General features: G+C 48.5%; 1 protein-coding gene across 2 annotated transcripts in view; it reads left to right on the top strand.

Annotated features, from left to right (window-relative positions):
* Positions 1 to 22909, top strand: part of TLK2 (tousled like kinase 2) — an 82439-nt gene that overhangs the window by 38380 nt on the left and 21150 nt on the right. For both annotated transcript variants that reach the window (XM_029075229.1, XM_029075230.2), the window contains exons 10-13: positions 5835 to 5945; positions 16262 to 16398; positions 21958 to 22110; positions 22761 to 22827. In XM_029075229.1, coding sequence (XP_028931062.1) covers positions 5835 to 5945; positions 16262 to 16398; positions 21958 to 22110; positions 22761 to 22827 — 468 coding nt within the window. The remainder of the gene's footprint in view (positions 1 to 5834; positions 5946 to 16261; positions 16399 to 21957; positions 22111 to 22760; positions 22828 to 22909) is intronic.

Here is a 22909-nt window from a genome sequence, read left to right as displayed (position 1 = left end):
AGGTGAGGTAACTGAGGCATAGGGAAGTTAATGGGCTTGCCCAGGCTCACCCAACAGACAAGTGGTGGAGCAGGGATTAGAACCCACATCCTCTGACTCCCAAACCCGTGCTCTTTCCACTAAGCCACGTGTCTTAACCTCTCTGTGCCTCAGTTTCCACATCTGTAAAATGGGGCTGAGAGTCTTGTCCAAAGTCACCCAGCGGACCATTCGTAAAGCCGGGATTAGACTCACACTTCCCTTCCTAGGCCCTCAGAATTAGAGTCATTGGTCAGGACACTTACTAATTGTGTCCTTTTAAGTGTTCATCATCATATGAAAGTTAAAAAACATGTCAAGGGAAACCTAAGTATTTGGTCAGTTTACACGCAGTTTACCTATGTGCTGCAAGACAGCCTCTTCAGTCTCTAAGCAGGCCTTTGTGCCACCTCAGGAAATTTCATGCGGGAGCTGTGAACAGATAAATGGCATGATCGCGACTCAGCACCTCTTTCTGCCCTGCAACCCTCCCAGAAGACAGTCCTCACCAGGATACCCATTCGGGTGGAGTCCGGATTGGTCATAAAGGGAGATTAGGGGCTGAAAGGGCAGACCAAACTCTTTATGCAGGCAAAAGAAGCATTCTCTTCTGAGGGCCTTGTTACACGGACTGGAGGAAACACAGTCGGGGAAGAGCTGGCTGTGAAGTCATCTTTTTCCATCTCCACCTCCTCTGATTTAGTTGGATTTCAGGGCTCATCAGAGAATGGTCACTCACCCACGGATAGGAATTTGGGGATTTGACTGGAATGGGAAGTGCAAGTTTGGGGGTTAAAATGGATAATAGCTTTTTGTTTTGCTGGCTGGTCTCCTCTCCGCCCTTCCCCCGGCCAAAGCTCCAATTCTTTCCAGATATTTAGCTCATCAACCCCAGCCTCCTGACCATCGCGGTATATGTTGTATGTTTACATTGTAGCATTCCTGGGCTCAGGCCCGAGGCCCCTGAGGTGGCTTTTTTTTTTTTTGCGCTGATCCCATCCAGGGCAGGCGGAGTCCCCGCCCTTGCCTGGTTTCTGCATCTAGGAGTATTTGTGTATGCTCACTGCTTGTTCTTTGAGGACAGAGGAGCTTGACGGAAGCAAAAAATTTCCTTCTCACGTCAGGCGTCTACGTCCCCAGCTTCCCAAGGCAACATCCCTCCACTGTTTCAGGAATAGCTTTTCTGGGAGAATTTTTAAAGATACATATTCTGTGCTAAAAAAAAAAGAAAGTAACTGAGTGAAATTTCTCTGTTTCGGATGCTTGGTCAGCATAAAATTGAGATTGCAGCCAGTTGTTCACAGGAGCACTCGTTGGTTTGAAAAAGGCGTGTGCCTCCTCTCAGTAACAGTGAGATGTGTTGGCCAAGACAGGGATCCACTGCTTTTGTCTCCTTACGCCATCTTACTGTTGGCTCCCTCACTTTCTGTCCCCAGAACCAGCTCTGTCCTCTCAGGGGACCCATAAAAGGAAAGAGGAGCCCAGAGTTTACTCTCACCCGTCTCTTCTTGGAAAGGGATTTAGGCGGCTTCTTTGGACTCAGCTCCCCACTGTCATCGTCGAGGGCATTTATTGAGTGACTGCTAGGTGCACAGCTCTTGAAAATGTATAACAGAAGTCAAAGATCGAGTCCTCGGCTCTTGACCTTACAAGCCAATGGGGGAAGACAGTGAATGGCAAAGATGAACAAATGTAAAAGTGTTGGAAGATAGAGACCATAAATTCAAGGAGTTGAAAAAAAACACAAAGCAAGTAATGAAATGAATGTTTAATCTACCGAAGAGCATTAAGCAGGCGGGGGTGTCAAGATACAGAAGATGTGGATTTGGTCAGGGAATGTCTTCTGGAGGAAGTGACATTGGGGGAGGGCTTTGGTGATGGGGAGGGAAAGAGAATGGATAGGTAAGCAGGGGTTGGGGTTGGGTGAGCTGAAGGAGAACCTTTCCTAGTTGTTTGATATGGAAAGAAGTGGGGAGACACGGGGAGTTTTTGAGGAGAGGAGTGATGTGTTCTGAGTGGCGTTTTGTGGCAATGCCCCAGCTCTGCGTGGGGCAGACTGAAGAGGGAAGGGTAGTCAAAAGGTTATTACTGAAATCCCGTTGGGACCCAAGGCAGCTTGAATAGGGAGTGGTAGAAGGGGTAGGGATCTGAACTCCTGGAAGAGATGGAGGCAGTGAGTAGTAACAAACTGAATTTAGGAGGCAAATGACAAGAGATGACAAAGATGGCGGCGAGATTGTGAATTCCTGGGATGGGGAGGAGAGCACTGTCATTGGCGGGGATGAGAAAATTTGGAAGAGGAGAAAGTTTTAAGAAGGAAAAAGCGTTAAGCTTTCGACTTGTGGAGTTTAGGATGTCAGCCGGTCATTTAAATACAGATGCCCCTGTAGACTGGAAGCTCCTTGGAAGCGAGCAGAGTGCCTGCCAACCCTGGTGATTGTACTTTCCCAAGCGCTTAATGCAGTGCTTTGCAATTGGTAAGCAGTGTGGCCTACTGGATATAGCATGGGCTTGGCAGTCAGAAGGACCTGTGTTCTAATCCCAGCTCCACCACTTGTCTGCTGTGTGACCTTGGGCAAGTCACTTAACTTCTCTGGGTCTCAGTAACCTCATCTGTAAAATGGGGAGTAGACTGTGAGCCCCATGTGGGACAAGGACTGTGTCCAACCTGATTAGTTTGTATCTGCCCCAGTGCTTAGAACAGTGCCAGGCATATAGTAAGCACTTAACAAATACCATTTAAAAATAAATAAATGCCTTTGAGAAGATGCAGGGGCCTGGGCAGGTTGGGAGATAATAACAATGATAATAATGTTGGTATTTGTTAAGGGCTTACTATGTGCAGAGCACTGTTCTAAGTGCTGGGGAAGATACAGGGTAATCAGATTGTCCCTCGTGAGACTCACAGTCTTAACCCCCATTTTACAGATGAGGCAACTGAGGCACAGAGAAGTTAAGTGATTTGCCCACAGTCACACAGCTGACAAGTGGTAGAGCCCGGATTCGAACCCATGACGTCTGACTCCCAAGCCCGGGCTCTTTCCACTGAGCCACGCTGCTTCTCTGGGAGTCATCCGTCAGTCAGTCAGTAGTGTCTGTTGAGCAGCAGCTGTGGGCAGAGGACTGTACTGAGCACTTGGGAAGATACGATAAATACCATCTCTTGATTGGGAATCATGTAATTTCCTGGGCTGTGTCACTCTCAAGGAACTTACAGCCTAATGTCGGAGACGGGCAGACCCAAATTACTTACAAGTAGGGCGAGCAGGGGAAAGTGGACTGTTGATAGTAGGAATTTGGCAGGTTACGTAAGTTACTGCTAATCTTTGAGCTCGTTAGCGTCAAGACTGGTTTGGGGATTGACAAGACTGTCAGTGTGGAATTTAATTGGGGAAGGCTTCCTGGAGAAGTTGGGCATTCAGGAGGGCTTTGAAGATGGCAGGAACTACATTCTGAGAAGCAGCGTCACTTAGCGAAAAGAGTCCGGGCTTGGGAGACAGAGGTCATGGGTTCTAATCCCGGCTCCACTACCTATCAGCTGTGTGACATAGGACAAGTTACTTAACTTCTCTGTGCCTGTTACCTCATCTGTAAAATGGGAATTAAGACTGTAAGACCCAAGTAGGACAACCTGATTACCTTGTATCTACCCCAGCGCTTAGAACAGTGCTTGGCACATAGTAAATGCGTAGCAAATACTATCATCATTGTCATTCTGGTGAGATTGAGTGGGAGGGAGGTTTAAATTAGAAGAAGGGCACACAGTAAGAATCTTAGCTCCTGGAGTAAATGAGCTCCCAGAGAGAGAGGGAAAGGGAGCCCAGGGTCCCACAATTAAAGAGTTGGGGAAAGCAGAGTTAGCAAAGGAAATGGAAAAGGAGCAGAGAGGTAAGAAGAGAACCAGTAACCCCAAGGCCTGGGCGAGTTTCTAGGAATGTCTAAAGGCAGCTGAGATGTAGAGGAGGATTAAGCTAGAATAGATTAAGCAGTAGTTGAGAGGAAGGGGGAGGTACTTGTAAACCATGATGAGTGTGGTTTCACAGTGCAGAGGTCAAAGTCCAGATTGCAAGGCTCACAAAGAGAGGTGGTACAGAGGACACGGAGGCAGCTGGTGTGTACGCAGGCACGGAAGCGGAGAGAGTGGGTGAACTCGGGCCAAAGAAGTGGCTTCTCAGTCAGGGAAAGACTTGGAGGGGTTCAGCGGTGGAGGGGAAGGTGCCAGGGTGAGAAGGTTGAAATAAGCAAGGTGGGTAGGTTGAGAGCAAGAGTTGTTAAGATGTGAGAGGGAATGGGTTAGATTATGAATGGGAGGGAGAGCTCCTTGTGTGGGGTCCTCAGGGAATGGAAGATGAAGGCTGGGGCCAGAGAATTAGGCAAAGGAAGAGAGGCTTGGGGAAAGCTGTTGTCTGACAAACTTGTCTCAGCGCCAAAATCGCAAGGTTACCGGGAATTAGAAACAGGGTGGGGGCAATCCCAGGAGGCCCATGGAGGGAGTTAAAGTGCTGCTATCTATAGTGCAGGCCCCGTCATCTAAAGAGGAGGGACTGAGATTTGTTAGGAGAGCTGGGACAGATGGAAGGGTCCCAAGCCTGGAAGGTTCCAGGATGGGTGGAGACATTTGGGAGCGGGAGAGAATTTGGGGAATGGGGAACATTAGTATGTTCAGATAAGAGCAGTGATTCATGGCTGCCAGTGTTGGGGTGCTGTCTTTGAGAGCGGGGTCAGTAATCCAAGAGCCAGGCTAGGCTCGTAGGTTTGGGAAGGACGTAGGTGGGGGGAGGCTGAGTCGAGGCGTGAGCAGAAGTGATGGGCTGGGACCGGTCATTCATTCATTCATTCATTCAGTCGTATTTATTGAGCTCGTACCGTGTGCAGAGCACTGTACAGAGTGTTTGGAAAGTACAATTCGGCAACAGAGAGAGACAATCCCTGCCCACAACGGGCTCACAGTCTAGGGGGTGGGGGAGACAGACATCAAAACAAGTAAATAGGCATCAATAGCATCAAAATAAATAGAATTATAGATGTATTCATTCAATAGTATTTATTGAGCGCTTACTATGTGCAGAGCACTACTAAGCGCTTGAATATGTATATGCACATCAGAACAAGTAAACAGGCATTAATATTAATAAATAGAATTACAGATGTATACATATATACACAAGTGTTGTGGAGTGGGGAGGTAGAGCAGAGGGGGCGATGGGGAGGGGAGGGAGAGCTGAGGAAAAGGGGGGCTTAGTCTGGGTCAGCAGGAGCTCCTCTGACTGAGATGTTCATCCCCTAGATTCTATTTATTGCTATTGTTCTTGTCTGTCCGTCTCCCCCGATTAGACTGTAAGCCCGTCAAATGGCAGGGACTGTCTCTATCTGTTACCGATTTGTACATTCCAAGCGCTTAGTACAGTGCTCTGCACACAGTAAGCGCTCAATAAATACTATTGAATGAATGAGGAAGGTCAGGCCAGGGGTATAGGGGCCGGGCAAGACAAGGGGAAAGAGATCCAACGCTTTGAGAAATGCAGAGGTGATTTTTGGAGGATGGCCAATGAGGGTACCCCTTACACCTATAACTAAGTTCCTCAAAGACAGAGACTGGTGTCTGGTGTCTTACTGCCGTGGCCCAGGTGCCTAACGCAGCAGCACTCTATAAACGGGAAATGCTCAAGAAATACTTTCGTGGTGGCAATGAGGATGATTTGCTTGAGTCACTAGAATTTAGTCAGGCCTCCCTCGGCACTCTCCTTCCTCGGCAACCGTTGATTTTGAAAGAGGCCCGTGCCCGGTATTAACTGGCTTTCCTTTGTACTCTCTAGGCAAACTGTGATTTGAGACGGCAGATCGACGAGCAGCAAAAGATGCTAGAGAAGTACAAGGAGCGGTTGAACAGATGTGTGACCATGAGCAAGAAACTCCTTATAGAGAAGGTGAGCGGTTCCTGGGGTCCCCGGCCCGGATCGCCACGGCTCCAGGGCACAGCTCCCCATGTCGGGGACTGGGGCTCTTCCCCAGGCACAAAGCCTAGTGGGGAGTCTCCAAGGAAGTTGTGGGTTCTGAAAAGACTCCAGGTGATTTGGCAGACTGGAGTCATTCTTTGGGGAGAATCTATAGAGGCTGCACTCCTGGGCGGCAAGCTTGAGGTCTCTCGAGGGTGTGGGCGATCTCGAGGGTGTGGGCGAGCAGTCTCGGACTGGGTGAGAACACAAAGTCCAGGTCAGATTCAGTTTGGTGAAAGCCGGGCCTTTTTTCTGAGCCTGGCTCTCCGGTGGAAGGGTGGGAGCTGAGGGGAGAGCAAGTCCTTAGGGAGTTTAGTCCTGGATGCTGGAGTGGGAAGATTTCAAACAGCTGCTTGGAAGGGATTAGGGCAGGGTGATTCTTTTAGACCCAACAAGCAGAAAACCCCTCTTTTTCCCTTCCAACCCTTTCTCAGCTTTTCGTAGCCCAGGTGTTTACTCTCTCGTCTGGTTGACTATTGGTGTTTACTGAGTTGCTACTTTGTATTTTGGGCCTTTTTTCAATCTCTCATAAACAAAAGTTTGGGAACTCCATTCCTGCCTTCCAAAAGTTGTTCTTCTCTCCCCCCACTCCCCCCACCATTATCAGTTGACCGTGGGATTCCTATATCGTCAGTCACCAGCTCCTCAGCCTCTGCTGGGAATCATTGCAGAGGTACATTCAGGAGGTGGCGTGAATATACTCGGACTATATGGGGTGTGTAATAGACACCGACACCGTTCAACTCTCTAGGCAAGTGCTTTGGGACTGACTTTTGGGAAACGGTGGGTGGTATGCGTGGCGGGACGTCTTGCTCGTTACCCAAGTTGGAATTTAGAATCTGAAATTGGTCAGAACGGGAAAGCACATTTAAAAGTTTAGGGGAACTTGGAACATCTAAAATGTTTTCCTAGACTCCGCCCTTTTCTCTCATCCAAACTGCTAATGTGTTGATCCAAGCGCTTATTATGTCCTGCCTCAACTACTGCCTCTGTCTGCTGACCTCCCTGCCTCCCCACTCTCCCCACTGCAGACTCTACGTCAGCTTGCTGCCCGGATCGTTTTTTAAAAAAAACAACAAAAACATTCAGTCCGCGTCTCCCCACTTCCCAAGAGCCTTCAGTGGTCACCCATCCTTATCAGCGTCAAACTCCTTACAGTTGGCTTTAAGGCCGGCAATTAGTTCTCCGCCTCCTGCCTTACGTTGCTGATTTCCTACTAGGCACCCAATCCACACTCTTTGTTCCTCGAACACCAGCCTATTCACTGTACCTTGATCTTGTCTCTCTTACCTCAGATCTCTAGTCCACATCCTTCCTCTGGCCTGGAATTCCCTCCCCCATCATATCTGACAGACCACCGTTCTCCACCCCTTCAAAGCCTTCTTAAAAATCACATCTCTTCTGAGAAGATTTTTTGTGATTAAGCCCTGGTTTCCCTACTCCCTGTCTCTTCTGTGTCATCCTTGCACTTGGATTTGTACCCTTTAAACTCTTGATATTCACCCTACCCTCAGCCCCACAACACTTACGTACATATCCGTAAATCATTTTAATGTCCATCTTCCCATCTAGATTGTAAGCTGATTGCGGGAAGGGAACATGTCTTCCAACTCTATTGTATTGCGCTCTCTTGAGCGCTTAGTACGGTACTCTGCTTACGGCAAGCACTCAATAAATACCACTGACTGAGACGAATAGGAAATGGTTGGAGGGAGAGAGATGTGCAGAATGGCATTGTAGGAAAAAAAGATCTGACCAGCCACTGGACTGGACAGAGGAGATGGAGCAGGGCCAGCATCGGGAGGAGGCTGATGCAGTTAAGTCTAGCGGAGATTTGACAGAAGTGTGGATTAGGGGAGTGACCCTTTGGGTGGAGAGAAAGGGGGCTGATCCCAGATATATTGTGGAGGAAAACTTGACCGGATTTGTCAACAGACTAAATTTGAGAGTTAAGGGTATTGCCAAGGTGACAGACTTCAGAGAAAGGGAGGGAGAGCGAAAATGATTTCAGTTGTTTTAAGGAATCCCCTGCCTGCGGCGGCAACCCCCAGCACTTGGACTCGGTTTTGGTGTGGATTATTTGCCAGCCAGTGGGCCTTGTGGTTAAATAAAAGAAGCAGGCTGACCACTTGGGGATGGACCACCGGACCACCGGCCGCAGCCAGAACAGTAGGAGGAAGAGGAAGCTAGGCTACAGAGTTTGTCTGGCTTAGCTTCCCACCTTTATAACCCCACGCCCACTTCAGAGTCACACTTTGCATCTCTGCCCATCAGGGGTCTTGGTGGCTCTGGGTGGCCTTCCTCCTGATTACCTCCTATGGACTCCTTAAGGACTCTCACCCCTAGTCTTTCACATCCCATGTCTCCACTCCTGGACCTCCCCTCAGTCCAGAATAATGTTGGTATTTGTTAAGCGTTTACTATGTGCAGAGCACTGTTCTAAGCACTGGGGGAGATATAGGGGAATCAGGTTGTCCCACGTGAGGCTCACAGTCTTAATCCCCATTTTACAGATGAGGTAACTGGGGCACAGAGAAGTTGAGTGACTTGCCCACAGTCACACAGCTGACAAGTGGCAGAGTCAGGATTCGAACCCATGGCCTCTGACTCCCAAGCCCGGGCTCTTCCCACTGAGCCACGCTGCTTCTCGTATGGGCAGGAGCCCTGCACCCTTGAGATGCCTTTCTGAGTGTCCACAGCCAGTTGCTGAGACTTAATGGGGTCCAGCTCCAGTCCACCAGTTCTGGTGAGACCCAGTCACCCATACCCATCTTCCACAAGGACAATCAATCAATTACTGGGATTTATTGATCACCCACTGTGTGCAGAGCACTGTACTGAAGACTTGGAAGGGCACAATACAGTGGAATCTCTGCCCACAAGGCGTTTCCAGCTTAGAGAGGGAGGCAGACATTAAAGCAGATTACAGATAGGGGAAATGACAGAATGTAAGGATATTGACAGATGTGCTGTGGGGCTGAAGGTGAGGTGAATATCAAGGGGCTAGGGAATACAGATCCCACATCTAAGCGGCCTCCCTTGATGAGGTCCTCATTTCCCCTACCTGGCCTCCCCTCTGCGTTGCTTGTGCACTTAAGCACTTGATACTCACTTACCTCCTGCTGCCTCTGTATGCCCTATATGTTTTTCATCTTTATGTCATTGTGTTTTTTTTTTTAATCTCCCCTTATATGTATCTGTTGCTAGGCCCCTCTTCCCCTTTCTGTTTTTAGATTGTGAGCCCCCAGAGGAATAGGGATCGGGTCTAATTTGCCACCTGTGTATTCTTTCCCAGCACTCAGTTCAGTGATGTGCACACAGTAAGAGCTTAATAAATACTTCTCCTGTAATGGGAAAGTTGGGAGGTGACGTGGAGGTGGATGGACAACCATTGTTTTGGACAGACTACTCCAGTGATGGGAAATGTAGGTATTTGGGAAGGGAAGGTGAGGAGTTCACAGAGATTCCAGCCAGATGTCCCTGTGGAGACGTCCTGGAAGCAAAAAGCACTGCAAGATTGCAGATGAGGTTCATTCATTCATTCAATTCATTCAATAGTATTTATTGAGCGCTTACTATGTGCAGAGCACTGTACTAAGCGCTTGGAATGAACAAGTCGGCAACAGATAGAGACAGTCCCTGCCGTTTGACGGGCTTACTGTCTAATCGGGGGAGACGGACGGACAAGAACAATGGCGATAAATAGAGTCGAGGGGAAGAACATCTCGTAAAAACAATGGCGACTAAATAGAATCGAGGCGATGTACAATTCATTAACAAAATAAATAGGGTAATGAAAATATATACAGTTGAGCAGACGAGTACAGTGCTGAGGGGATGGGAAGGGAGAGGGGGAGGAGCGGAGGGAAATGGGGAGAAAAGAGGGTTAAGCTGAGGAGAGGTGAAGGGGGGTGGTAGAGGGAGTAGAGGGAGAAGGGGAGCTCAGTCTGGGAAGGCCTCTTGGAGGAGGTGAGTTTTAAGTAGGGTTTTGAAGAGGGGAAGAGAATTAGTTTGGCGGAGGTGAGGAGGGAGGGCGTTCCGGGACCGCGGCAGGACGTGGCCTGGGGGTTGACGGCGGGATGGGCGAGACCGAGGGACGGTGAGGAGGTGGGCGGCAGAGGAGCGGAGCGTGCGGGGTGGGCGGTAGAAAGAGAGAAGGGAGGAGAGGTAGGAGGGGGCATGGTGATGTAGAGCCTTGAAGCCTAGAGTGAGGAGTTTTTGTTTTGAGCGGAGGTTGATAGGCAACCACTGGAGGTGTTTAAGAAGGGGAGTGACGTCCCCAGATCGTTTCTGCAGGAAGATGAGCCGGGCAGCGGAGTGAAGAATAGACTGGAGCGGGGACTGGATGAGGTGAGAAGTCAGGGCTAGTAAGATAGATCTGGGAGTCGTCCTGCTAGAGGTGATCACTGAAGCCACAAGACCGGATGTCAGTGTAAAGTGGGTTGAGTTAGGGACCCAGATAGGAGCTTAAGGGAGGGGAGAGATGCAAGAAGAGCCAGCAAAAGAGACCGAGGTGTAGCCAGAGAAGTAAGATTAGTCACTTAACTTTGCTGTGCCTCAGTTACCTCATCTGTCAAAATGGGTATTAAAAAAATGTGAGCCCCACGTGGGACAATCTGATTACCCTGTGTCTATCCCAGCGCTTAGAACAGTGCTCTGCACATAGCGCTTTACAAAAACCATAATTATTATTATTAAGATTCGAACTGGGAGAGAACTGTTGGTAAAATCACAGTTAAGTGGGATTTCTGTGAGAAATGAGGAGCCCACGGGGTCAGGAGGGAAAGGAGCTGGTGAGCGAGGAGCACTTAGGTTGCTCAGGAGAGGGTGAAAGAGGTGTGAACACCATGTGCTTAGTACAGTCCTCTTTGCAGAGTCAGCACTCAAATTGTCTTGCTTATGCCGTGGAGTCATTTCCGACCCATAACGACACCTTGGGGGCATCTCGCCCAGAATGCCCCACTCTCCATCTGCAGTCATTCTGGTAGTGTATCCCTAGAGTTTTCTTGGTAAAAATATGGAAGTAGTTTACCATTACCACCTTCCACGCAGTAAACACGAGTCTCTGCCCTCGACTCTCTCCCATGCCTCTGCTGCCCAGTGTGGGTGAGTTTTGACTTGTAGCAGATTGCCTTCCATTCACTAGCCACTGCCCAAGCTACAGGTGGAATAGGTAGGCCTCTGCTTGACTCTCCCTTCCTTAGCTGAGACTGGTAGAGTACTGGAAACTCTCCAGGAGGGGACTCAATAAATACCACTGATTAGTGCCATCAGGCCTAGATTGGCCATACACTAAGCAGGCCTTCTGTCTGAAAATTTGCCTGGATCTCACGGCCCAGAGCTAGTTACACTAGTAAGTTTAGGGAAAAATCCCAGTCAGTCCACTGTGGCTACTAATCAGGTTCACAGTGCTAAATGCTATCTTCCCATATATATCCTGCAACTTGAATTTCCTTTTATCCCACTTAGCTGTGTAGTAGACTGCTTTGGGCTACCATCTTGTAATTATCTGCCCAGGAGTATTTGCAAGCTAAATGCCGTGCACACTACCATTCCTTCTTGGATTTATCTTTTTGTCTTGATCAGAAAGTCATTCTCATGTTGTATCTCATGTGTCATCCTAATATCCCAGGAAAGAAGGCCTGGAGAGTTACTGTACTGTAAATATTTGTCTACACACAACTAATTGTCAAGTGTTTGTAAGACTGGTCACTGTTGTCGTTTTAGCCTGTAATATCCTAGGAGAGAGGTGAGTAATTAGCCCTGCTTCTTCCACCCTCCAATAATAACAAAAATAATAATTATGGTGTTTATTAAGGGCTTACTAGGTGCCCGGCACTATGCTAAACTTGCATTAGTTTCAGTGTAAAACAAATCAAACCCAGTATCTGTCCAACCCTGGATTTATAGTGAGAGTGAGGAAGAACTGGTTTCTTATCCCCACTTTATGGGAGAGGAAAGAGATGCTCAGAGAAATTAATTGACTTGTCCAAGGTCACACAGCAGGCAGGTAGCGGAGCCAGCCTTAGAATCCAAGTGTCCTGATTCCCAGTCCACAAGGCTGCACTGCCTCCCTCTCCTCTCTGCCTCCACCTACACTGCCATGCAAAGGGCAGAGGAGGACTTACTGATGCTGGTGTTATCTACATCTCCTTTTTCCAGTTTCCCTCTGCCCTGAGCACATCACTGATTGGATGAGGCTTATCCCCTTTCCAGTTGTCCCTCATGCTCAGAGACGCAGACGGGGATGGTAAAATTCACCTGTAGGTGCGTGTGTACTAGTGGAGACGGTATTTATCAAGCACTTGCTGCGTCCAGATTAGACTCTGAGCCCCGTGAGGGACAAGGACTGTGTCTAACCTTAATAAACTTGTATCTACCCTAGTGCTTAGAACTATGCTTGACACATAATAAGCACTTAACATATACCATAACACACACACACACACACACACACACTCCCCCGCCACCCCCCAAGCCCTTGGGAAAATAGAACAGAAGCAGAGGCACATTCCCTGCCTATGAGAGGTTTATAATCTAATGGAGGGTAAGGTCGAAAAGGCGAGTGCAAGGCCCACATTCTGACCAAACTCTCTCCTTCCAAAGACTAATAGTGTTGTTAACTCTGGCATTGGTTAAGCACTTACTATGGACCAAGCACTGTATTAAGAGCTTGGGTAGGTTCAAGGTAATCTAGTCAGATACAGTCCCTGCATATATAAGGGGGAGGGGGAACAGGGATTTAGTCCCCATTTTAAACTGGAGGAAACTGAAGCACAGAGAAGTGAAGTGATTAGCCCAAGTTCCCACAGCAGGCAGGTGGCAGAACTGGGATTAGAACCCTGATCCTCTGCCTCTCCGGCCACGCTGCTCTGTTATCTCATGTTTGTTGCAGTGCCTGGTGGGGCTTTCACTTTGGACTACGTGTCTTTTGTCCTTAGGAAGCTTCTGCTCCTCTGACGGCAGGGGCCTGGGCTGGTCTATCTAGCAGTCAGCTCCTAGCCTTCAGCTGGGATGCAGCGGGATCTGAGGCCTTGCTTTATTGTATCCTTAAAATATTTCCTCTGCCCGCCTTGTTTTCGGGGCCCCAATTCCAGCTCACTGTATAGGGGCTGCTCAGATGTCCTGTTGCCGTCTAGTCTCTACATGTGTTAGACCCGGCAGAGCTTTGCCAAGGGGAGTGTAGTCAGTGCTAGGAGACCGACTCCTTTCCAGAACCTCTCTGTGATCCTGTCTTGTCATTTGATGTCGAGTTTAAGCCAGAAATGAAGCCGGTGGCTCAGTCAAGGTGTTGGTTGTAGCATCTGGGGATAGGAGGTTCTGGGTCGAGAAAGTTGGACAACATCACTGCCCTGAAAGCCTTTTGTTGGACCTGACGGTTCACCCCATGCAGCTCCCCCGGTTGTTTTTTCCTCCCAACCTCCCAGCTGGCCTGCTTTCTGGGTTGGTTTTTCTGCAGGCTTTCCTTCCGTGGTATCACTGGATGATTGTGCTGATTAGGTAACGGAATTCCCAGGGCCCCACTTTTAACCCCCGGTTGTTCATGTATAATGCTTCCTCGGTGTAGATCAGTGCGTGGGGCAGCTGGAGGGGTGGGAGGTGGCCGTTATTCAGACTGAACTCCATAACTGTGTCTAGTCTCCAAAGCCTGTGGCACTATTCTCCTGCTTTTCTCGTGAGAAGGATTCTGTAGGTACCCACCCCTTAGGTGGGTTAAAGGAGAGGGGCCGGTGGAAATCTGAGTACATTTCCAAACCCCCCTCATGTCTTCAGTGGAGTCCCGGGATGGACTCAAGTCAGTCAATCAATCAGTCGTATTCATTGGGTGCTTACTGTGTGCAGAGCACTTGTAAGTGCCTCGGAGAGTATAGTACAACAGAGTTGGTAGACGTTATCTCTCCCGCCAAGGAGCTCACAGTCTACAGGGGGAAGTCAGACATTAAAATAGACTATAGAGAGGGTAAGTAAAGTATAAGAATACTTACGTAAATGAGAAGCAGTGTAGCCCAGTGGAAAGAGTGCAATCCTAGAAATTCCTCTTCTCCCACCTTCTTAGACTGTAAGCCCCAATATGAGACCTGATGATTTTGGATCTACCCAGCGCTTAGCACAGTTCTTGGCCCTTAGTAAGTGCTTAATAAAAACCACAGTTCTTATTACTACCGTGGGCCTGGGGTGATCATCAAAGTGGGTGAGGGAACTTGCAGTGTAGATGGGGAGACGGACATGAAAATAAATTATAGATTTCTACGCAAGTGCTGTGGGGCTGAAGGTGGGTGACTATCAAGTGCTTAAAGAAAGAGGTCAAGCTTGAGAGCAAACGTGCGCAGTAAAGTCAACCATTGTATTGCCCTTGGATTTATACCCTTTATTCACCCCAACCCCACAGCACTCATGTCCATAGCCATAATTTATTTTAATGCCTGCCTCCCCCTCTAGGACTCTAAGCTCCTTATAGGCAGGCAACGCATCTATCAACTCTGTTCTATTATACTCTCCCAAGTGCTTAGTGCAGCACTCTGCACACAGTTTAAGCGCTTAATAAATACCATCGATTAATAGGGATTTCTGGGATTTCCAAGGCCCTTCCGGGGATGACAACGTCCTCCTCAACCCCCACTCAGGCCTCCCAGCACTCTGCCAGAGTGGTTGAAAGCCCCCTCTCCTATCTGGGGTCTTGTGTAGCCCCTCATGCAACAACGCCTTGGACCCATTATGAGATCATGTTCGTTCATTGGTGTCCTGCCAAGGGTAATTTTGAATGGTCTCTCACCGGTAAGCCTCATCTTCCACTTGGACTGTCTAATTGAAATGGTGAAACACAATAACTTGTGATTTGAAGGCTGCGTCAGAATACTTCCCCTTTTGTAGAAAAACTGCTCTCTGTGGTGAGGAACAAAGGCCAGTTGTCCGTTCTGTTCTTGAAGCCCCGACTCCAGTTGTCTCACATTCACAATGCCGAGTCCAGAACTCCGCTCGGCACCACGTCGACTGAAGCTCCCGAGAGGACGGTGTTTGGGGCCGTGTGGCATCTGGGGTGTACGTTGGTCTTTTTCATCACCCCTACACACTGGGCATAAGTGTCTCAGGCTTGTCAAATGTCATCAGAGAGTAGCATGTGAAGTTCAAATATTTATTTTGACAGTGCATTTCTTCCTCCATTGAACTTTCCTTCTGCTCGGGCACCAGGGCAGATTCGGTTTTCCTTTAATCCCTTGGCATTTGGCAGTTCTTAGAAGAGAATCTTGTGTTTAGAGAATTACTGTATTGTCATGGACAAGTTGAGCAAGGGAGTCTCTTTTCTAGAGACACTTCCCTCACAGGCACAGTCTTGCCTTCAGCCGCTTCATCTTTGAGCTGAAGGACACCTCTCTACACCATGGGCTTGGAAACTTTTGCCACATGTAGAACAGAGTGTCTCGTACTGGGCTCAGTCAGTCATTCATTCAGTCGTATTTATTGAGCACTTACAGTCTAGACGGGGAGATATGGCCCAGGAAGCCATTAGAACTAATTTTACTCATCTTGGAAAGCTGCAGGAATGACTCAGATAATCCTGTGCTTTTAAATGAATTGAATCATCAGGGATGTGTATGTACGCTTTGATTGGGTCCCATGTAGTTTTTAGATAGATTTTACTACCGGCACAAATTCCCAGTTTGCATATTTGCTTACGGGTGTGTTCCATCGCAACTGTGAAGATTTGGGGCAGGCGTGGAATATATCAAGTTGGACTTTGCATTTGAAAGGGGCCCCACCGACTGTCTGCAAAGTTTACCTGTGGATGTGTGCTACTGCTTTGAGGCGAGGATTTGAGCCAGTGATTTTAGAGACTCAACTCCCAGATGAACTAGATTAATAGAGTCTCTCTCTTTCTCATTTGAAATCCCAATATGTGTATTTCAGCCTCAGCCAAGGAGGAGAGAAGGTCAAATGAATTTCTTTTACCTATAAACCTAATTGCTTGTTAGGGTGATTTGTGAAGGAAGAACTTAATTTTAAGGGACACCGAATGAGTTCTCTGCTGCTCAGCAGCTAGTCGCCCTCCCCGAACAGCTGACCGGGTCCCGGTTTGTATTAGGGCTGGGGCCGAGATCCTCTTGGAGCCGGGGGACCTGGCTTTTAAATTTTGGGTGGGACAGCATCATGAACACCCCACAACCCCCCTGAGTTGATGCTGCTCGTGGGGCTGGGGGGGAGCTGAAACCAACTATTGTTTCTTACCCACTGTGATCCCGTTTCTCTAGTCAAAACAAGAGAAGATGGCCTGCAGGGACAAGAGTATGCAGGATCGCCTGAGGTTGGGTCACTTCACGACAGTCCGGCACGGGGCCTCGTTCACCGAGCAGTGGACAGATGGCTATGCTTTCCAGAACCTTATCAAGTAAGTCGGTGTCTCACCCGGCGACCGGGGAGCGAAACCATCGTTGACCTTTTCCACTTGCTGACCAGAGCCAGTGGTTTGGCATCCTCGACACCTGCCCATGGCTTCTGCCAATAGTAAAATGGTTCCACAACCCTAGAATTCACTGCATCTGCTGCCCTTGCTGGCTGATGCCGGAGCTCTGGCCCTTTTCCCTACATTTTCAAATTCAGGGCTTGGACCTAATCTTTATGCAAATAAGATGTGCTGTCTAAAAGCAAATGAACTTCCTGCCTTCTGGCATCTGTCTGCTGGAGTGAGGGAGGATGAAAAGGAAGGAATCCTATCCTAAAGCTACTCCACTCCATTATTCTTTTTCCCAGAGGAAAGGAAAAGGCAGCACAAAATCCAGGCCCAATCTTTCTCCTTGCAGTGACCCTGGAGTGGGAGAATTGCCCTGTTATCTGAGATACAGAACCAACAAGGGCATCCCCTTGTGCCTGTCCTAGGCATTTTACGACCCAGGCTCGCTCAGGGCTTTTGTCCCGGAGGTGCTGAAGTAGGATTGCAATTCTAAGGACAACTTGCCCATGGCTCTTGTTCTCCAGATGTTTTATAGCAAATATTTTACTAACATGGTGGTTTTCAAATTGTGGTCATTGTGGAGTCCCGGGCATTTTCCCTCTGGAGGGGTAAGAGAGGACACAGCCGTGCCCCTGGTTCTCACTTCTCTTCCCCTCCCAGTTAGTTTTTGAGCTGTACGGTTTGAAGACCACAGCAGATCATCGTGGGCTGCCTAGGAGAGCGGGAGAAAGAAGAGGCAGGGTGGACTCCGAGTCAGGGGGCCAGGCATCAAGGCCCAGCACTGGCCTTGATCAGCAGAGTGGCTGAAGGAGAGTGGCTCAGTGGAAAGAGCCTGGGCTTGAGAGTCAGAGGTCATGGGTTCTAATCCAGGATCTGCCGTTTGTCAGCTGTATAACTTTGGGGAAGTCACTTAACTTCTCTGTGCCTCAGTTACCTCATCTGTAAAATGGTGATTAAGACTGTGAGCCCCATGTGGGACAACCTGATCACCTTGTATTCCCCCCCACCCAGCGCTTAGAACAGTGCTTTGCACATAGTAAGCACTTAACAAATATCCTTATTATTATTATTGTTAACTCTACAGTTCTGCCAGTGCTCTTTCCTCTGGCTGAACAAGTGACATCCCTTCAAGACTTACACTGGTGGGCATGTATGTTTTCCTTATTACCTTAGGAGTTGGTGCTTGAATAATAATGATGGTTCATATTAAGTTTTTTTTATTTACCAAGCACTATACTCACCGCTGAGCTAGAAACAGGATAGTCAGATGGGACACCGTCTTCATCCCTCATGGGACTCACAGCTCTAAGAGGGAGGGAAAACAGCAGATGAGGAAACTGAGGCTCAGAGAAGTTAACTGACTTGGCCAAGGTCAAACAGTGGACAAGCGACTGACAGAGCCAAAACTAGTATCCGGGTCTTCCGACTCCCAGCTCAGTGCTCTTTCCGCTTAGTCACGCTGCCAGTCACCTGAATGCCAAACTGCCCCACTTGTCTTCAAGCAGGGAATTGGAGTCCCCTGATGAGAAATGTTTTTTGAAGCAGCCTTTTCCCCAGCAGTTTCCAGAAACCAGGGGTTGTGAGGGAATGAACCGGATCAGTTCAGGGAAATGGTAGTCACTTCTCTAACAAGCAGTTCCTGCCAGGAGAGGAGTGGCCCCCACAAGAATCCTAACTGTTTTTCTTTATTTTTGTTTAAATCAAATGGTAGGGATTCAGGCTGTCCCTTTGGATATCAGATTCTGGTCTCGGGATCTAATGCATTAGAGGTGTGTATTAGAAAAATGTGCCTCATTGTGTCTTGCTGGAGACTTTGGTGATCAGAATCTGGTTCTGAAGCTATATGTTGCATTAAAGTAGTTGGGGCTAATCAATAGTATTTATTGAGCGCTTACTGTATGCAGAGCACTGTCCTGAGTCTTTGAGAGAGTACCATATAACATAATTGGTAGACACGTTCCCTGCCCAAAAGGAGCTGACAATCTAAGGGGAGAAGACAGACATAGCAAGAAATAATTTACGGGTATGTACATATGGGTCCCCCAAAGCCGGAGTAGGGTTTGCGTGGACTCTTTCAAGCTTCCTGTCAACCCTCCCCAATTTACCTCTTCACTCACTACTCCCCACCTCGCCCTCTTCAGACCCCACAAGCTCACCTCCGTGCTGTTGACTCTCCCGCCGCTTGCCTCCTCTCTCTTGTCGCTCCCTTGGCCTGGACCTCCCCTCTCTCCCCCATCCAGCGGGCCACCATCTGCCCATATTTAAAGGCCTCCGAAAACATCACCTTTTCCAGGTAATTCCAGCACCCCAACCATATTTACCCATTAGCCATCTCTAGCACTGATGTATTTATTTGGAGCAGTCCTCCACGTTTGTGTCACTTTTCTCAAACTCAAATATTAGCCTTCAAATACTCCACACGCTGTTCCGTTCTTCAGTCTCGATCAAAAATAAGGTTTTCGTGACTGCTTATGGCCTCATTTATAAAGCCTGAAATTTAACATTCGATCTAAACGAAAGCCCCATGTGTGTCAGCAAACGAAAGCCCCATGTGTGTCAGCCCATTGTGGGGACTTCTGCAGTGGCCGTGTTCCTGCCAGGACCTCTCACTGGCCAAATCAGCTCTCGTTATGTTCTGGTGGCCTGTCTACAAGGTGCAGTAGCCGGTTCTGTGGAATTCTTCCGGGCACCCCCAGGAGCCTTAGACTTCTCATGCTGCTCTGGTGGCTCTCTTTAGCCACGGCTGACGCTGGCCCCAACTCCTGTCAAGACCCTGACCCACCACTGGGTCTCCACCTGGAACCTTACACATTTGGGAGAGGCTGCCTAAAGAGGTCTCTGGGGGAGATACATTAGGCCAAAAGCCAGCCTGCATCTCCATTTTAAGTTCATTCAGTTGTATTTATGGAGTGCTCGCTCTGTGCAGAGCACTGAACTAATAATAATGGTATTTGTCAATCATTTACTGTGTGCTAGGCACTGTACCAAGTGCTAGGGTGGGTACAAGCAAATTGGGTTGGACACAGTCCCTGTCCCACTTGGGGCTCGTAGTCTCAATCCCCATTTTATAGAGAGGCCCAGAGAAGTGAAGTGACTTGCCCAAGGTTACATAGCAGACAAATGGTGAAGCTGGAATTAGAACTCATGACCTGACTCCAAGGCCCATGCAATTTTCACTACCCTATGCTGCTTCCCTGTACTGTATTAAGCGCTAGGAAGAGTACAGTACAACAGTAAACAGACCCATCCCCTGCCCACGACGAGCTTACAATGTAGCTCTACAATGTAGAGGGGGGAGGCAGACATGACTATAAATAAATAAATTAATAACATATGTACATAAGTGCTGTGGGTCTGGGAAGGAGGGCAGAACAAAGGGAGCAAGTCAGGACAACGCAGCAGGGAGTGGGAGAAGAGGAAAGGGGAGCTCAGTCAGGGAAGGCTTCTTGGAGGCTTCAATAAGGCTTTGAAGGAGGGAAGAGCAATTAATCAAATTTGAGGAGGGAGGGCATTCCAGACCAGAGGCAGGACGTGGGTGAGGGATTGGCGGTGAGATGGAGGTATATTGAGAAGGTTAGCATTAGAGGGGCAAAGTGTGTGGGCTGGGTGAGTAGGAGACTAGTGAGGTGAGATAGGAGGGGGGCAAGTGGTGCAGGAAAGCATGCTTCATTTTGACCAGATAAATTGTTTTTCCAATCTCTCTGAAGTGTGTGTGATTCTCTCTCTCTATCGTTAGAAAGTTGTTCTCTCCTATTTAGACTGTGAGCTCCATGTGGGACAAGAAATGTGTCCAACCTTGTATCTATCCCAGCACTTAGCACAATGTTGAACATGCCATAAGTGCTTACTAAATATCAGAACAATAATAGTAATAAAGAAAAATCCATCCTTACTGCTAACATTAATTGTATTTGTTAGTCAGTGGTATTTATTGAGTGCTTATTGTGTGCAGAGCATAGTACTAAGTGCTTGGCAAAGTACAATTCATGGTATACACAATCCATGCCCACAAGGAGTTTACCAACTGTATCGGAGAGACTGACATCAACGTTAGTTAGAGGGGAAAGAAGAATATGTCAATCATTGGTACTTATTGAGCACTTATCACATGGTGAGCACTGTAAAGTTGCAGGGGGAAGTGAGGCCCTAGAACAAAGCTGGGGAGAGGGCAAAAGGGAGAGGGGACAGAGGGGCTCAGGGAAAGCAGAGGGGGGGAAGGAGAGAAAGCGGGGAGGAGAGAGTGCGGGGCGAGAAAAGGGGGGGGAGAATATGTGTGGGGAGAGAAGAAGCAGCTTGGCTCAGTGGAAAGAGCCTGGGCTTGGGAGTCAGAGGTCATGGGTTCGAATCCCAGCTCTACCTCTTGTTACCTGTGTGACTGGGCAAGTCATTTAACTTCTCTGTGCCTCAGTTACCTCATCTGTAAAATGGGGATGAAGATTGGGAGCCTCACACAGGACTACCTGTTTACCCAGTATCTCCCCCAGTGCTTAGAACAGTGCTCTGCACATAGTAAGCGCTTAACAAATACCAACATTATTACAGTACAACAGAGTGGATAGACATGTTCCCTACCCACCACGAGCATACAGTCTAGATGGGAGACATTAATGTAAATAAATTATGGATATGTACCTAAAATGCTGTGGGGCTGAGGAGTGCATAAAAGGGACAGATCCAAGTGTATAGATGACACAGAAAGGAGATGGAGTTGTGGAAAAGAAGGCTTTATATGAAGGGGGAGGGTGTTCCAGGCCTGAGGTAGGATGTGGGAAAGGATCAGCTGTGGGAAATACGAGCACTTAAGCATTTTCTGCCAGCCACTCACTGTACTAAACACTGAGGCAGATGGAAGGTATGTGGATGGGCCCCAGTCCCCTATTTCACATGGGGCTCACAGTCTGGAGAGGAAGGCAAGTTGACCAATAAGGAAGTGGAAGCTCAGGAGCTCAAGTGACTTGTTTAGTATTTCGGGGTGGTGAAACTGAGGACTCTTCCCCGTGTCTCCAGAGCTCTGGGTCAGCATTCTGTAATCTCCAGTGACCGCAGGATGATTTTCACTTGAGAGAAGAACTCGAGTTTGTTTTGTCTTTTGAGCTCATCCGCTGGATCACAGAATGGTTTTGGACGAATCCCTGGAAGTCTCTTCCCTCAAAAGATTCTCCGCAAAAACCCAACCAACACCTCTTCCTGCCCCCTTTTTCCCTCTCCCATCTCTCATTCTGAAGTGGTTGTCAAATCCAGATATCCCTTCTCTCATCTTGGAATCCCTGCACTTTTCCCAAATTCAGTCCAACGGTTTCCCAAACTGAGCCCTCAGCTTTTTCCAGGGGCTAATCAAGCCTAATCTCTATTTAAAGTGTTGGCTTTTCGGAGGTTTTGCTGTAACGTAACACAAGTCTAAGCATTTGCATTAGCTCCGTAATCCACACGATCTATTCCGTAGATGTGTTAAGGGAGCTTTTCCTCTTTCTCCCTGAACCGCATTCCTCTTTCTAGGCAACAGGAGAGGATAAACTCACAGAGGGAAGAGATTGAGCGACAACGAAAAATGTTAGCCAAACGGAAACCGCCTGCCATGGGACAGACCCCTCCCGCCAACAACGAGCAGAAACAGCGCAAGAGCAAGACCAACGGAGCTGAAAACGAAACGTACGTGGTGACGGAAGCCCCCTTGGCCCTCAGGGGCCTACATAAATGCAAGCAGCAGTCTCCTGGCCCACCGTGTCCAAGCACAGAGGCGGGTTCGCTCTTGGCAGCCCTGAGCGTCGGCCAGGCGCGGTAGATCTGTTCATCGAGAGGGGAGAGCCCAACGCCTCTCCCCAATCTTGTACTATTTGTATCCCCATGCTTGTCTGTGGCGGGGGTGGAGGTCAGGAGTAACCTCTGTGGTTGTCCAGAGTTTTGAGCACTTCCCTGGAGACCCTAGAACTGCCCAGATAGTCACCCAACGTGAGGCTAGTCCCAGCCCTAAAACTGACTTTTTCTATTCTCTTTGAAATTGCACTAGCATGAAGTGGAGACTATCGCTGCCCAGTGAGATGGAAGCTACTGGGCTCCCGGCTGCCCGTTTCCCCAGGCTAATCCATCTTCCCTCCCCATCCTGGACTTAGCCAGTGCTCTTTACTTCTCCAAGTTGAGCTGCAGAATCATTTCCTCATTGGCCTGATTTAAGCCCAAAGCTGAGCCTGGGCGGATGGGTGTCTTCTGTCTTGGCCCGGCACCTGTGGTAAATTATCCTGCTGTCTTCGGTTCACAACGAGTAGACTCATATGCTAAAATTCTGCTCTCTCTTCTCCCAGGTTAACGTTAGCTGAATACCACGAGCAAGAAGAAATCTTCAAACTCAGACTAGGTCATCTTAAAAAGGTAAAGAATCTGGCAGGGAGGGGTCCAACCTAGGCTTAAATCTGTGGAACCCTGGCTGGGGATTATGTCCCAGGGCCTAAGG

The sequence above is a fragment of the Ornithorhynchus anatinus genome, chromosome 11, assembly GCF_004115215.2.
Source record: "Ornithorhynchus anatinus isolate Pmale09 chromosome 11, mOrnAna1.pri.v4, whole genome shotgun sequence".
In the NCBI taxonomy this organism is placed as follows: Eukaryota; Metazoa; Chordata; class Mammalia; order Monotremata; family Ornithorhynchidae; genus Ornithorhynchus; species Ornithorhynchus anatinus.
Note: the sequence above shows the minus strand (reverse complement) of the source record. Positions and strands in the feature narration are given on the sequence as shown.